General features: G+C 44.4%; 1 protein-coding gene across 1 annotated transcript in view; it reads left to right on the top strand.

Moving 5' to 3' along the window:
* Positions 1 to 15,483, top strand: part of WDR91 (WD repeat domain 91) — a 57,305-nt gene that overhangs the window by 24,651 nt on the left and 17,171 nt on the right. Inside the window, exons 6-9 of the mRNA XM_082257179.1 lie at positions 5,240 to 5,358; positions 6,255 to 6,441; positions 12,460 to 12,615; positions 14,711 to 14,904. Of these exons, the coding sequence (XP_082113305.1) occupies positions 5,240 to 5,358; positions 6,255 to 6,441; positions 12,460 to 12,615; positions 14,711 to 14,904 (656 nt within the window). The remainder of the gene's footprint in view (positions 1 to 5,239; positions 5,359 to 6,254; positions 6,442 to 12,459; positions 12,616 to 14,710; positions 14,905 to 15,483) is intronic.

Below are 15,483 nucleotides of genomic sequence, written 5' to 3'. Positions count from 1 at the left end.
AATCAGCGCCAGTGGTCCTAGAAATTCTAGGCTGGCCTCCTCAAGCCGGCCTGGCCGACTTGGACATGTTAGTCGTAGACGTTCCGTGGGAACTTCGTCTCAGGGAGTGTCTGTGGTCTCAAGGACCAATTTACCATCATGCTTTACAGTCGCTGGGTTTAATGGCCTGGCCATTGAGACCCAAGTACTGAAGGACAGAGGTTTGTCAGCTTCAGTCATTCCTACCCTTATTAAAGCAAGGAAAGCGACTTCCAGCAAAGTCTATTATCACACATGGAAAACTTATATTGCGTGGTGTGAATCTTTAGGATTTCCTCCACGTACCTATTCGGTGTCTCGAATATTGGCCTTTTTGCAACAAGGGGTTGAGCAGAAGCTAGCCTTGAGCACCATCAAGGGTCAAGTTTCAGCATTAGCAATCTTCTTTCAGAAGCCTTTAGCTACCAAATCCTTGGTGCGGAATTTCATCCAGGGGGTGCGGCACCTGGCTCCTCCAGTCCGCGCGCCCTTACCGCCTTGGGATCTTAATTTGGTTTTGTCGGTTCTACAGAAACCTCCTTTTGAAAACATCAGGGAGATTCCCTTGCTTACTTTATCCCAGAAAGTGGCCTTCTTGGTGGCTATTACTTCTGCTCGCAGGGTGTCAGAACTGGCTGCATTATCATGCCAGTCCCCATACCTAGTGATTCATAGGGATAAGGTAGTACTTCATCCTAAGCCATCTTTTCTTCCCAAGGTGGTTTCAGATTTTCATCTGAATGAAGATATTTTACTACCTTCCTTGTGTCCTCAGCCCAAGCATCATCGGGAACATGCGTTGCATTCCTTAGATGTGGTTCGGGCAATCAGGGTATACCTGAAAGCTACGGAATCATTCCGTAAGACGGATTCACTTTTGTGATCACGGATGGCCCCAGAAAGGGTTTGCCTGCATCTGCCGCGACCATTGCCAAATGGATTAGACAAACGGTGGTACAGGCTTATTCTATTAAGGGTCAGAGTCCTCCGTTCCCTGTTAGGGCGCACTCCACTCGAGCGCTCAGTACTTCCTGGGCCTTTCGCCATCAGGCGTCAGTGGTCCAGGTATGTAAGGCGGCCACCTGGTCGTCAGTACATACCTTTACAAAATTCTATAAAATTGATGTGATGGCATCGGCGGATGCCTCATTTGGCCGCAAGGTTTTGCAGGCCGCAATTTGAGGAGACCGGTGGTCTACCTCGAGGGTTTTTTTCTGTTTGAAAAAAAAAAAAAAAAATTTGTTTTCTCTTTTTTTTGTTGAGTCTCATCATTAAGGATGAGCATTGTAAACTTCTAGTTGGCACCGGTTGGGCCTTCCCGAAGGTGGTGTATCACCGAGGACTACGTCTGTCAATGAGCGCTAGAGAAAAATGGATTTTTGTAAAATCTTACCGTAAAATCCTTTTCTCTTAGCTCATTGACAGACGTAGTCCCCGCCCCTCTGTTTTTTTGAGTTGGGTTAAAATCTCTAAAGACTGCTTTTTCATATAACTGATTTGCTGAGGCAGAGAGAGAGAGGATATACCCTCTGGGACTGCCCCTGGGGTGTGGCCAGAGCTTTTTAATTTCCTGTCTAGTCCTGCTCCTGTGGAGGCAACATAACCCGAAGGTGGTGTATCACCGAGGACTACGTCTGTCAATGAGCTAAGAGAAAAGGATTTTACGGTAAGATTTTACAAAAATCCATTTATTTGTATTTTGCTGTAAAATCTTTTCTTAGAGTTCATCGAGAGAGACAGGAAGTCTTTAACCTTTTGAGTTATACTTCTTGTGTAAAAATGTAGGCAAGCCCAGCATAACCCCTCCTACCAGCATATTTCAGTTTTTTGCTAATGTCCTGGGGGAAAGGATGACTTTTCTCTAGCTCTGTTGAGAAGTCGAACCTAATTTTGCTAGCATCCCTTTTTTTTTATTTTTCAATCAAGACATTCTCTGTTAGAGTTGGTGTTTTTGATTGGATCTGGCTTGACCATCCTAAGCCTGGTTTTTGGAATGCCAAGTCCAGATCCTGCTGGACTGGCACTGGGTTCCACATAAGGAGCTGGTACCAAGGTAGCCACAGAGTGCTTTCCAGGCCTAGAGCCACTGAGAGCTAAGAGGCCTTAGCGCTTTACCTGTCTCTGAATACTCTGGGGGCAATCTGATGGGTATGGGACACCAGCAGCTACCTTATTTGCTTGGCTTGCTGAGTGACAGAATAATTCAGTGCATGGGACTATTATACCTAATTACATTGGTCCAGCTTGAGCAGATGTAATTGTGCATATATCATACCTGGCTGATACCCCAGGAAACTGCAAATTATTAAAGTAGTCATCACTACTTCAATCCTCTCCACTTGCTTCCGGGTCCTGTGCCAAGTGGCTGCACCTCTACTTGCTGAAAGCAGGAAATTGGCTACTCTGCACAGGCACCATTCAGAGAATGCTTTGCATTTTCTGAATGAAGGCAAAGCATTCTCAGATTGTAAGAGGTGAAGAACATGACATCACCAACCCACCTCATCTAATCAGAGAAAGCTTTGCATTAGTTCAGGAAATGCTAATGGTTCCTGCTGCAGAAGGGTTAATGTGCCTGCACCTTTCCCAGTCACAGTTTCGAAAGAATACAAAATAGTTCCAAACTATGCCTCCTCCCCGTTTCCTTTTTTTAAGCTAACTAAAATCTACCCAAGGACAGTCAGATTTGCTGGACAATCTAAATTGTCTCTTTTCCCAGGGAGTAGTTGTACCAGTACCTCTACAGGGAAGGTTCAAAGGATTCTATTCAAATCTGCTCACAGATTACAACAACCCAACAGGGTTATTCATCCTATCGTATGCCGGTCTGCATATTCCCATTTATCCTCCACCTAAACCCCATCAGTGCTTTCTGCACTTATTAGTATTTCTAGTTTGTTGCACTGCCTTTTGGCCTTTCCTCTGTTCCCAGGATTTTCACAAAGCTCCTTGCACCTCTTCTTGCCTTTTTAAGAACTCAGGGCACCCAGGTCACGGGTTATCTAGACTATCTAGTCCTGAAGGATTTGTCTACCTTTTCAGCTATCTGCATATGTCCACAGGACCAGTTGGATGCTTTAGGCTTTTGGTTAGGTAATCCACTTTCAAAAATCTGCTCTCCAAACTTCTCTTAGTTTGGAATACTTGGGCCTAATTCTGAGCACAGCCCAAGCAAAAGTCTTCCTTCCAGAAAACAAATTGCGTTTTCTGACAGACGTCACTCTTTAAGACTTGAGATTAGAGATGCCCCTCTCTGAGATTCTCCCATGAGAGTTCTAGGCTTCATGATGTCCTCCTTTTGAACCTTGTTTGATTAACCCAGATTTCATTCAAGACCTCTTCAACACAAAATCTTGTTGGAATGGAAGAAGTATGCTCCGTCTCTTTAACCTTTCTATGCTCCTATCCAGCCAGGGAAGAAATTCCCTAGCTGGGTGGATTTTTACCCAGCCTTGACAAGGAGTAAGTTGTTTCTCCCATATCACTGGAAAGTAATAACCAATGCCAGTCTCTTTGACTCAGTAGAAGTGTTCCAATCCCTCACAGTTTAGGAAACTTAGTCACCAGAGGAAGTCAAGCTCCCCATCCACATCTTTGAGCTCAAAGAGATAAGGATGGCTTCTCACCACTGGACCTCCCTTTGTCTGAAACGCCCAATCAAAGTGTAGTCAGACACTGCCATCGCTGTCGCCTACACCAGTTGCCAGGGGGGACCAGGTGTCATGCAGCCTTGAAGGAAGCAAGCCAGAATATCTTCTGGACAGAGAAACTGTCCATCGATCTCTGTTCTCATCTCATGAGTGGACAATTGGAAAACAAATTAACTTAGCATTCACCACCTGGACCAAGGAGAATAGGCCCTTTATCCCGACATCTTCAACCTGGAATGTCAGAGATAGGGGACTCCAGACACTCTTATACTAGCCTTCAGGGTGTATCTCGGATCAATCCTCCCTTGCATCACCCCTGTGCTTCCTTGTGAGAAAAAAAAGTAACTGCTACCTGCTTTGTGCTATAATATTGCACAGAATTGTTGATTTCCTCCTCCTTCTATCGGTCCCTGCTGGCATTGTAGGCTCCTCCCCTACTTCAGTTGTCTTCTTTAGCAAGCTGGGTGCTAAGGAGGCACTTGTGCATGTGTGTTCCTGTTGGGTCCTTTGCCAAGCTTTGTGTGACATACACAGCAGTGGTATGTCATGCCCTGCTTACTCCTCACAGGAGTTAAAAGCCAGACGTGAGGCGAGTGAAGTTGTAGCCAGGGACAGCACTGGAAAGGTGATCTGTGTGTTTAGGGGCAGTAAGGGGGGACAAACAGTTAGATCCTGTAATTTGAGGTCACTATCAGGAAGGACTATTTGTCCTACCTTCAAAACCTTGCACGTGACATCTTGCTTTAAAACTTACCAACATTGGATGGATAAGATAACTCATCGCCAGAGCTTACACTTTTTAAATGACAAGGCTTCCTCTGCACCATTATGTGCCCACTACACCAGATTTTTGGGGGTTTTCTAGGCATTCTAACATCAAGCCTGTTACCCAGCTTTGTAAGGCCACCACCTGTTCTTCCTCTGTTCATACCTTTTCAGAGTTCTACCAGGTGAACATCCAGTATTTTGCAGATGCAGCTTTTGAATGCAAGGTTCTCGAAGCTGTATATGTTGACCCTTGTCATTGTTGGGCCTGCTGGCACAGTTCTCTTTGTCTAGTTGTTGCCTGCCCTTATTGCAAGTGAATGTTCCAGGGTCTATAAATATAAAACCCTGTGTCCTGTACTGTATGATTAAGATAAAAGGAATTTTTACTTGCCTGTAAATTCCATGTATTGGAATACAGTACAGGACACTCTCCATTCCAATACTGTGTTACTCTGCATTGCTTGCTGCAAAACTGAGAACTTATGGAGTGTGGTAGGGCTAAAGAGTCTGATGCCTCCACTCCAGCCACTCAAGCACACTTCACAGAATGACTTTTGCGTGATGGCTTACAGCTAACTGAAGCAAATGGTAACAAGCTCATTACTTCTGCAGACTCTTGTGGACCAGGACCTTTTTGATTACTCTTTTGACTGGAGATTTCTGTGTCCCAGGCAACCCATCTCAAAGGAAATGACAGCTAACAAGGAAGGATGCTTTTTGTGAATTTTGGGAAGTTTTCTTTTAATTGACTGTATAAAAAAGGAATTGTGTGTTTTTGAATTCGGTTTCTGTTTGTTTTTTAGATCTTTGCTCTTCAGGCGGAGGCTCACAGACTGAGAAAAGAAGAGGACGATGGCCCGATAGTGCATCACAAGCTGCCTCATTATGTCTCCAACATGGATCGGCTGGGGGACTCTGAACTGTAAGTGAAGTACTGATGAGATCCAGGTTTATTTAAAGGTTAAGCCTATTCATCTAGTTTAGTATTAAGTAATTCTTCTGTGCCTAACAGTGTACATAGGGCACTGACCTCAGTAGATGCAAGAACACACACAAAAACAAGACCTAGTTTAGATTTAAAGCATTTGTTACCCCAACATTTTATATTCCTGATATTTGCCCTGCTGTACCATGTACTTCTATGAAAATGTATCCTGTTCTTTGTATGCTTCCTTTATGTGAAATCCCTTGTGTTCCTGCCAGTCCCTCTGCATTCCTTTTTAAAAACTGACCACACTAAACCGAACACACCGTGGTCAATTCTCTAGCTATGTAGGGAGCTATGCCGGGGGACTTGTCTTGACACACCATCCCTGCACAGCTTTCCACTGGGAAGCTCCGTGTCTTGTTGCTTCTCCTCCCCCAGTTTCTATGCAGCTGAGAACAGAGGGAAGGTGAACACTTATAAAAATAAAAAAAGGGGGGGGGGAAGACATATATATATATATATATATATATATATATATATATATATATATATATATATATATATATATATATATATATATATATATATATAATATTATTTTTTTTTTTTTTTTACCGATCTATACACGTTTTGCCTTTCATTTCTATTTCAAACTTAATAGGTTGTTTTCCAATGTGATAGTTTACAACCACTTTAAGTTTACCTGCTTGCTTGTTTTGATCAGGAAAGGAAACTGAAGTCCTCCTGAAAAAGTACTATACAAACTATAAAAAAAGCATCTATGCAAGGAAATAAACCCTAGACACCAGTTCTACATGACTAGCATATTAATCGCAGGAAGCCGCATATGCTTCATAAAGGGTTTGGTCTATTTTTTTTATCTTTCATAGTAACATGGTATCAAGTCAAAGGCATGCTGGATCAACGGTCCAGTCACAAAAGTCCTCTGGATTCCTCTCTTCCTTGCTCCCGCAGAGTAAAAAAGCTGTCCCTTCCAGGCCTCTGCCTGCTTCCATATCCTCACCAACGCAGAGTTCCACTGCTTTGCCACTCAAGAAGGAGCCAGCAAACAATCAGGTAAGATTGCAGATCTAAATACTGCTGGGCCAGCCGTTTGAGAACCGTAATGTTTTTGATGGACTCGTGGGTAGTTATTTTTTTTCTGCAAGAACTAGGGAGCAGGCTAAGGTAACCTACAGTCACCAGTAGTAAACATTTACGATAACATTTAGTGGTTAGTGTTCTGTTTTAACCACCTCAAATCTGGGCTAATTCTGATATTTCTCTCATACACTTAAAAATCTGCATTTTGTTTTTGCTCTTTTTTACTTTGTACAGAATCGCTGGCTCTAAAGAATGATACCTCGATCATTGCTGCAGCGATGACTGCAATATCACCCTTCCTGTCCAAGGACATACAGGAATGTTTGGATGGGAAGTGGTTAAAGTGTTACTAAACCCATAACAGTAAAATCAATCTGTATATGCAGTAAAGCATGCTTGTTGTACTCGCTACGGAACCTAACGGTTTAATCCTGAGCATTGTTTAAAAAGGCTGTTTGATCCTCTCTTCTCTAATCCTCCCCTAATTCTACGGTCCCCAATCCATCTCCTTGATGGCACAGAGCCTTGGGGGAACTCTGCACATGCTCGCTCAGTGTTGTGTATTGCTAGAGAGTTTTTTTTTTTTTTCTTGGTAGGGTGCATGTAATCAGCTCTGTCCAGACAGAGGGTCAGGGGTCCTGCAGTCTCATAGGCGAGAGTAAAAAGTCACAAGTCTGCTATATACTGCTGATGAGAAAAGGGATTTAGCAGTTTATATTTACTAAATAAATTTAATTTCCACTTTAAAATTGATTCTACTTTAAACTTTCCACTTTAAATGTTGCATTGACATACCTCTTTGGATCCAGTCTATCCGGACAGTATTGTCACTGGCTAGCTTGGCACCATCCACAGGCAGCTTAACTCTCCAACAAGACACAGACGTTACATCAACGCAATTTTACTTCAGCTAGTTGCAGCACAGAAGATGTTTTTCTGGTCTTCCAGGTAATGGCAATGACTTTCCCAAGCCCTAGCTGATCTCCCCTTTCTGGGAGAACGTTTTTTTGGCGATTTATTGGATGAGTTGATCAAGGGCCTGAATGGCGGGAAGAGTACTCTTCTTCCTCAATTCTCCAAGGGTAAGACACCTCGTACTAAGCGGGGTCCCTCCTTTTCTGGCATAAACGTTTTTTTCGTGCCTCCGGGGCACAAGAAAAAGGTAAGCCGTTCAGAACTTCTGGGGGAGCTAAGAAGCATTGGGGCAAGCCCAAGGCCGGTCAGTCCAGTGCTGCTGTCAAGTCCTCTTCAGCATTAAGGGGCGCCCTCACCCATCTCAGGGGTGGGGGGACGTCTGTGCTTCTTTCAGGAACCCTGGACTTCTTCATTCAGGACGATTGGGTTCACAAACTGATTTGATCCAGGTACAAGATCGAATTCTGGTCCCGGCCAGGGGACAGGTTCTTTCAGTCAAATCTTCACCTGTCTCCGGAGCGTTTGAAGGATCTGCGGGAGGCTGTGCGAGATCTCCTGGCTCAAGGGGTGATTGTGCCGGTTCCTCCATAGGAACGCTCTCAATGTTTCTATTCAAACCTGTTCACAGTGCCCAGAAAGGAGGGCAAAGTGCGTCCAATCCTGGACCTCAAGGCTCTGAACCGCTTTGTGCGGGTGCAGAAGTTTCGAATGGAGTCCATTCGGTCGTTTGTGGCATCTTTGAATCAGGGATTTTCTGGCTTCCGATCTCAAAGATGCGCATCTCCATGTCCCCATATTCGAGTGACCTCAGCGATTCCTCCGCTTTGCGATGGCAGAGGAGCACTTTTAATTTTTGGCATTACCCTTTGGTCTCGCCTCGGCTCCTAGAGTGTTTACCAAGGTCCTAGCCCCTGTGCTGGCTTTGTTGCGTCGACGAGGTATCTTAATTGTGGAATATCTGGACGATCTCCTGTTGCGAGCAGTCTCCCATTTGGATCTGCTGGACAACGTCTCCGTCTTCATCACCATTCGGACCCTTCAAGAATTCGGGTGGACGATCAATTTCAACAATTCTGCCCTGACACCGTCCGTGCGGGTCACTTATCTGGGGCTGATCCTCGACTCTGCTCTGACGAGGGTCTTCCTTCCCTTGGACAAGCTTCAAAAGTTGCATAGGGCAGTCCAGTTGCTGATGGAGACCAATCAGCCCTCATTGCGAGCTTGCATGAGGGCCCTGGGTCTGATGGTCTTGACCTTCGAAGTGGTCCCGTTTGCTCAGTCTCACACGAGACTGTTGCAGAAAGAGATTCTGTCAAAATGAAACGGAGATCCTCGGTCATTGGACCTGAAGATTCGGTTGAACTATCTAACAAAGTCGGCTCTCTTGGTGGCTCCAGTCACCTGTCCTGTGCCAAGGCAAGTCCTTCCTGCCAGTGTTTTGGATGGTGGTCACCATGGACGCCAGCCTGTCAGGCTGGGGTGGAGTGCTGGGGAAGCTCTGTGCCCAGGGGACTTTGACAACGGAAGAGTCTTCCTTGCTTATCAATAATCTGGAGCTGAGAGCGATCAAGCTCTGCCTGCTTCACTGGACGAGTCGGCTACGTGGCTCTCTGGTTCGGGTTCAGTCGGACAATGCCACGGCCGTGGCTAACATCAATCATCAAGGGGGCACCAGGAGTGCCCTGGCAGCCAAGGAGGTGGCCGAGTGTGAGCGGAACACAAATGTTCTGGCTCTCTCCGCAGTCCACATCCCAGGTGTGGAGATTTGGCAGGTGGATTGCCTGAGATGTCAGTTGTTCAGAAGCTCTGGTGGCTCCTTGTATCGCCTGATCTATGCCTGCCTTCCACTCGTTTTCATGCCGAGGTTTCTTCGCTGGGTGGTGATGGAAGGCATTCCGGTCATTCTGGTGACACCAGACTGGCCTCAGCGGTCCTGGTACACAAAACTGAACTAAAAATTTTCGTGGATCTTCCATGGTGTCTTCCTCGGCGGGAAGATCTACTATCTCAAGGACCGATCTTCCATCCTGCTTCACGGTCGCTGGCTTTAACAGCTTGGCTGTTGAAAGCAAGGTGTTGAGGGATAGTGGTCTCTCTGATTTGGTGATTCCTACCCCTTTGAAGGCCAGGAAGTCGACATCTAGGAAGATCTATCATCGAATTTGGAAAGAGTGCATTTCATGGTGTGAATCGCTGCAGCTGCACCCTTGCTTGTTCTCTATAGCTAGGGTTTTGGCCTTTTTACAAAAAGGGGTTGAGCAGCGCTTGGTGTTTGGCACTATCAAGGGCGAGGTGTCAGCCTTGGCTATTTACTTCCAACGTCCGTTGGCTACTAATAGTTTGATTCCCACTTTGATTCAGGGGGTGCGTCATCTGGCTCCTCCACAGAGATCCCCGTTACCGCCGTGGGATCTTAATCTGGTTTTGTCTGTTCTTCAAAAGCCTCCTTTTGAGAATATTAGGGCGATTTCTCTGCTTTCTTTGTCACAGAAGGTTGCCTTCCTAGTGGCTATCACTTCTGCTCGCAGTCTCTTGAGTTGGCGGCGCTGTCCTGTCCGCCTTATTTGGTGGTCCACAGGGATAAAGTGGTGCCCCTCCCTAATCCGTCTTTTCTTCCCAAGGTGGTGTCTGATTTTCACCTGAGTGAGGACATTGTGTTGCCTTTTTGTCCTAAGCATCCCATAGAAGTTGCCTTGCACTCTCTGAAAGTGGTTCGGGCGATAAGGGTTTATCTGATGGTTACTGAATCCTTCAGGTAGTCGGACTCTTTGTCCTTCCGGACGGTCCTCGCAAAGGTTTGGCTGCGTCGGCTGTTACCATTTCCATATGGATCAGGCAGACGGTTGTTCAGGCTTATTCACTCAAGGATCAGGTTCCTCCTTTCCCTGTGATGATGGCGCATTCTACTAGAATGCTGAGTGCCTCTTGGGCTTTTCGCCGTCGGGCCTCTGTTGTACAAGTTTGTAAGGCAGCGACTTGGTCGTCTATGCGCAGCTTTATCAAATTTTACAAGGTGGATTTGTTGGCATCTTCGAATGCCTCTTATGGCTGCAAGGTTTTGCAGGCTGCTGTTTCAGAAGAGAATTTTTTTTTTGTTCTCTTAGGGGTCTTTTACCTGGGTGAGCTCCTGTTGTTTGGTTGAGCTCCATGTTGCCCGGTTGGCTAGGTTTAGCCTTTTGGAGTTGACGTTACTGTCTGGTTGTGTTTTTCCTACCCCTCATGCCTATACTGCTTTTGGGACATCCCACACAGCTCATGGAGATGAGGCTGCGTCTGTCGATGGACGATAGAGAAAATAGGATTTTTGTAAGATCTTAACGTAAAAATCTTTTTCTCTGATGTCCATCGCCAGACACAGCACCTGCTCCTGAATGGGAATTGTTTGTCTTCACTGCTTGCAACTAAACTGATGTGCTGGGCTATGGCAGTGGGGGTTATGCCTGGAGGGACAGCCCTGTGGGCGTGTATATGTTAAAAGTTTTGTACTAACGTACTGCCTAGACTACTCCTGTAGGTGGCAGCATAACCCACACAGTTCATAGAGATGAGGCTGTGTCTGTCGATGGACATCAGAGAAAAAGATTTTATGGTAAGATCTTACAAAAATCCGGCACTATATAAATATAGAAGTCACTCCTCGAAATCAGTCTCTCAAATCATCCAACAGCGCTGTGCTTCCTTTTTATATGTTCAGTGTTCCAAACCTCTTACCAGATTCATATCAAAATAAATGGCTCCAGCAAAGCTTTAGCTCCACTATATCTTCGGGTCTTCCTTATTGCTTGCGTTCATACATCCTCACGTGTGTCCCCAAAATGAGAAACCCATATGTTGTACCACTTTTTAACCATAGAACGTATTCTCTAATATTGTGTTCACGTGCACGTGACAGCATTTGTTCAAAACCAATAGGGTCTCGTGCCTTGTTCACTCCACTTTGTCTATATTGTTCACAAAGCCACAAACTGTATATCATGTATCACTCCAATTTCTGTCGTCATCAAATTCTTCAGTCCTTGAAACCTCCTCACATAAGTTTTTTCCAAAAAAGAAAGAATTAAAAGGGTTAGAGTTTAACTCCTATAGCTAGAGTCAAATTTTGGGAAATAATTTTGGGAAATTTTTTAGATTTTTTTTTTTTTTTTTTTTTTGTGCGGTCCTCTCCAGTGTTTGTTCACTGTATCTATGCCACAAAAATTCAGTTTAGACATGTTTCTATTATGGCATACACTAAAATGCTTGGAAAGATTGTGACTCTTTAGGCCCTTATGTTTTTTGGATGTGTTCACGAAGTCTCACCTGCAATTTTCTGGTAGTCCGACCTACATACTAAAGGCCGCATGGGCACTCCAGCAAATGGGTAACAAAAGGAATACTACAACTGATAAAACTCATAATGTGGTAGGTCTTCCCTGTACTTTTCAGTTTTAAGTTCCACAATTCTTAGTTTGTATCCCAATGGTTTTACACATGTTACACTTCCTGCATGGGGAAAAACTGTTAAGATAAAATATTTGTGCAGATTTTTTACAAGGTTGAAGCATGACATGCTTTACCAGTCTTCACTTTAAATTTGGTTCCCTCCTATATATAAATCGAGGTATTTCTAGAATGAGTGATTCCCAAAATCCTATCCTTTTTTATGATGGGCCAAAAATTCCCAACAATCTCTTCAATTTGTTTTATATTCACAAAGTAAAAAGTATTTTCCTAATGTAATAGTTTTTTTAATTTTGGTACTTTTTCTTGGCTCCTTCCAGGTAGTCCCTGATGACTTTCTCTGTTTTTTTCTAACTTCTCTCTACTACAACACTTAACAAGGAATCTCTTCAGTAGAATCTTGGATTGTTCTATATAATCTTCCATACTTGAGCATGTCAAGGAATTATTTTTGTTCCCGGGAGGGGGCTACTACATTTTGAAGAGATGTGGCGATGGGGACCAAATTTGCCCCTAGTCTAGCTAACCCCTGTATGGTCAAATGGGAATCTGAAGACATTTCTAGAAGAAAAGGGAAGGAATCTGTTACTATATCATCTGATCAGTATTCAATAATGATGCTTTTCTTACTTCAAGGCTCAGAAAACTAAGGAGGTGCTTAGCCTACCCAAGGAGGTGAAGAGCGTGCAGAGTGCTCTTGGTGTGCCCAGCCCCAAAGATCCAACCGTATTGCAACAGAGACAGCGACGGCTGCAGGAGAGGAAAGAGCTCCTCTCTAAGACACTGTCTCAGGTGAGCAGAGGTTGTCTTTACCTAACTCGTTTTAATGGCGGATATTCCAACCATATTGTGACTGCTGACAAAATGACTGCTTCCAGATATGAACATACATGGCTACATTTAATAAAAAATAACGTTTAGACTGGCTGAACATAAGCTAAAGTTTGACTGAGAAAAAAAATCTGGCCTACTGATTTAGGAAACAGACTATTGTGAGTTTTAACGGGGTCTTTTAACTGCTTTAATACAGGGCATTTTTTTACCCTCTTCAGCTTTCAGCGCAGTCACACTTTTTGAATGACAATTGCGCGGTCATTCAACACTGTACCCAAATAAAATTTTTATCATTTTTTTTTTTTTTCACACAAATAGAGCTTTCTTCTTTTATGACGTCATCCCAGAACGAGATGGGATCCCGCCCGGCATATAGTAAAATGACGGCGGGCGGGAGTAAAGAGTTATAAGGGTGTCTTCAGGTAAGCTTGCTGGAAATTGGATTGTAGCCAAACTTTCGGGGACACTTTTCTGTGTTGCACATCTTCCATATTTATCTGAAAATGTATAAATAAAGCACCTCGTCTTTATTGCAGGTGCACTCTGAGCTTTACACATAAGACTATTTTAAAGCGGAGTTCCACCCTCAAAGTTTTTTTTTTTTTTTTTTTTTTTTTTTTTTTTTTTAATATAAAAATACCCCTGGGACAGTCAGGGCTAGTGCATTCCACAATGGATAGCCTCTGAACTGTCCCAGGTCGCACTTACCTTTTAAGAAGAAATACTTACCTTGAAAAGTTCTTCTCCAGCGCTGCCATCTCAGGTGTGGGCAGCTGAAGCCAGCGCGTCCTCTATGGCATCCTCTTCTGTGTCCTCTTCGTCCCAGAATGCCCTGCACCGGCCCCGCTCGTCATGTCCGGTGCAGGCACGTCATTCCTGCACAGCTTCTGGGCATGCCAGTGCACGTGGGGCCGTTGCAGGCGCATTGATCCCTGGGAGCGATGACGCTCAGCTCCCGGGAATCAATGCAAGCAGGAAGTGATGGCGCAGGCCACGGCCGAAGAGAGAGGAACAGGAAGTAAGGTGAGTATATTTTCTTCTAAAACAAGGTAAGTAAAGAAAAAAAAATGTTCGATTATCCAATTGTTTTACAGGTGACAGAGGAAGAAGATGGCGCAAAGTTGTATTTTAGGGTGGAACTCCACTTTAAATTGTCCCTGTAGCCAAAATTTGGGCCAATGGATTTTTTGGTTTTGTCGATTTAACATCAATTTGAGACACTTCTGAGCTCATTCGAAATTAATTGACAGGTACATTTGACCGCCCTCTGGCCTGTATTGGACCGTTTTCAAGTGGGTTTTACATTCTTAAAGCGGTAGTATACCGCTTTTTGACACTTTTAACTACAGGTAAGCCTATAATAAGGCTTACTTGTAGTTACCTGTAGGTACAATTAATATCTCCTATACCGGCACGGTTTAGGAGATATTTGCACTGCATGCAGCCGCTCACTCGAGCGCGCATGCGCTCTGAAGGCCTGGCGAACCTTCAGCTTCCCTTGCCAGAAAATGACTCCCGCGCGCATGCGCGGGAGTGACGTCATCGCGGCTCCGGCCAATCACAGCGCCGGAGCCGCCGAACCCGGAAGAGACGCAGAGGGATCATGTCAGCTCCCACAGCGGTGTCCGGGTGTCCGTTTCGGGGCTTCGTTCTAAGGTAAGTAATACATAATGAGCTAGTATGCGATGCATACTAGCTCATTATGCCTTTGTCTTGCAGGTTTTTTTTACAACCGCTTTAAAGGTTTGGGATACAAAACCTGCTTAAAGCAAGCAAAAGCAAACCCACACAGGCCTTAAAAGTCACAATAAAAGCTGTGCCTGAGGAAGTAAAAAAAAAAAAAAAATACCTACAATTGCTGGTATACTGAACTAAAACCACTGCCCAAAGGCTCTTCGGTATCCAACACTTCAGGAGTGTGTGTCCTTTGTCCCCGTTGCGCTCAATGGTTGTTGCCACTACCCTCCCCATCATAACAGGAAAGTTTGTATAAGCACTGGTTGTCCATACATCACTGCATAGGGGAGTTAAATTGTATCTGTAATTCTTACAGCAAAGCACAGAGAAGAAGCCTGAAATTTCAGAGCCAGAACCGGAGCTTCGCCCTGAAACCCAGCAAGACCAGGTAGAGGCATTGTTGAGGGGTGTCGGAGGAAACGGTGCAAGAGGAGAGAAATCTGAGCAACCCTTCATTGTGCTGAGCCAGGATGAATATGGAGAACACCACTCGTCCATCATGCATTGCAGGTACCCACTAAGTCCCCGACATGTCATACTACAGCACAAGAGTGTGTCAAGAGCTGAATGCTGGCCAAAGAGTTCAATACACTGCTGAAATACAGCATTTGATGTGAATAGTTGACAACATGTTTTCTTTTTAAAGAAAGTAGTAGTGTCACCTACAATTATGTGGACTAGATATTAATGGGCTAGACCCCTGTGCCTAACCTGAGGCCTTTTGGCACCTATTTTTGCGACCCCTGGGCCCCTGAAGTCATCAGTTTGGGTTTCCCTTACCGGTGAAGGGAAATTTTTAGATTGGGTTCTAATAGTTAAATGGTTTGGCTTATTTGACACAATCTTATTTTTTTCTGCGCTGTCTATTCTCATTTCCTTTTTTGTGAGTTCTACTTTTTTGATGGATTTTGCTTAGAGAAATAAAATGTGTCCAAGTAGTTTCATGGGGGGCTATAGGGAGCACAAATGTGCAAGCACTAGAATAGCAGAAATCTCTAGCAGTCTTTTTTATGTTTCCCAGCTTTGACTGTCCCCTGAAACATGTCTCCAGTCTTTTGATAGTTCTAGCATGTTTGCCATTTATGACCA

The sequence above is a fragment of the Pelophylax lessonae genome (assembly GCF_965119305.1).
Source record: "Pelophylax lessonae genome assembly, chromosome: 4".
NCBI classification, from domain to species: Eukaryota; Metazoa; Chordata; class Amphibia; order Anura; family Ranidae; genus Pelophylax; species Pelophylax lessonae.
The sequence above is the reverse complement of the archived record's forward strand: the minus strand, read 5'-3'. Positions and strand labels throughout refer to the sequence as shown.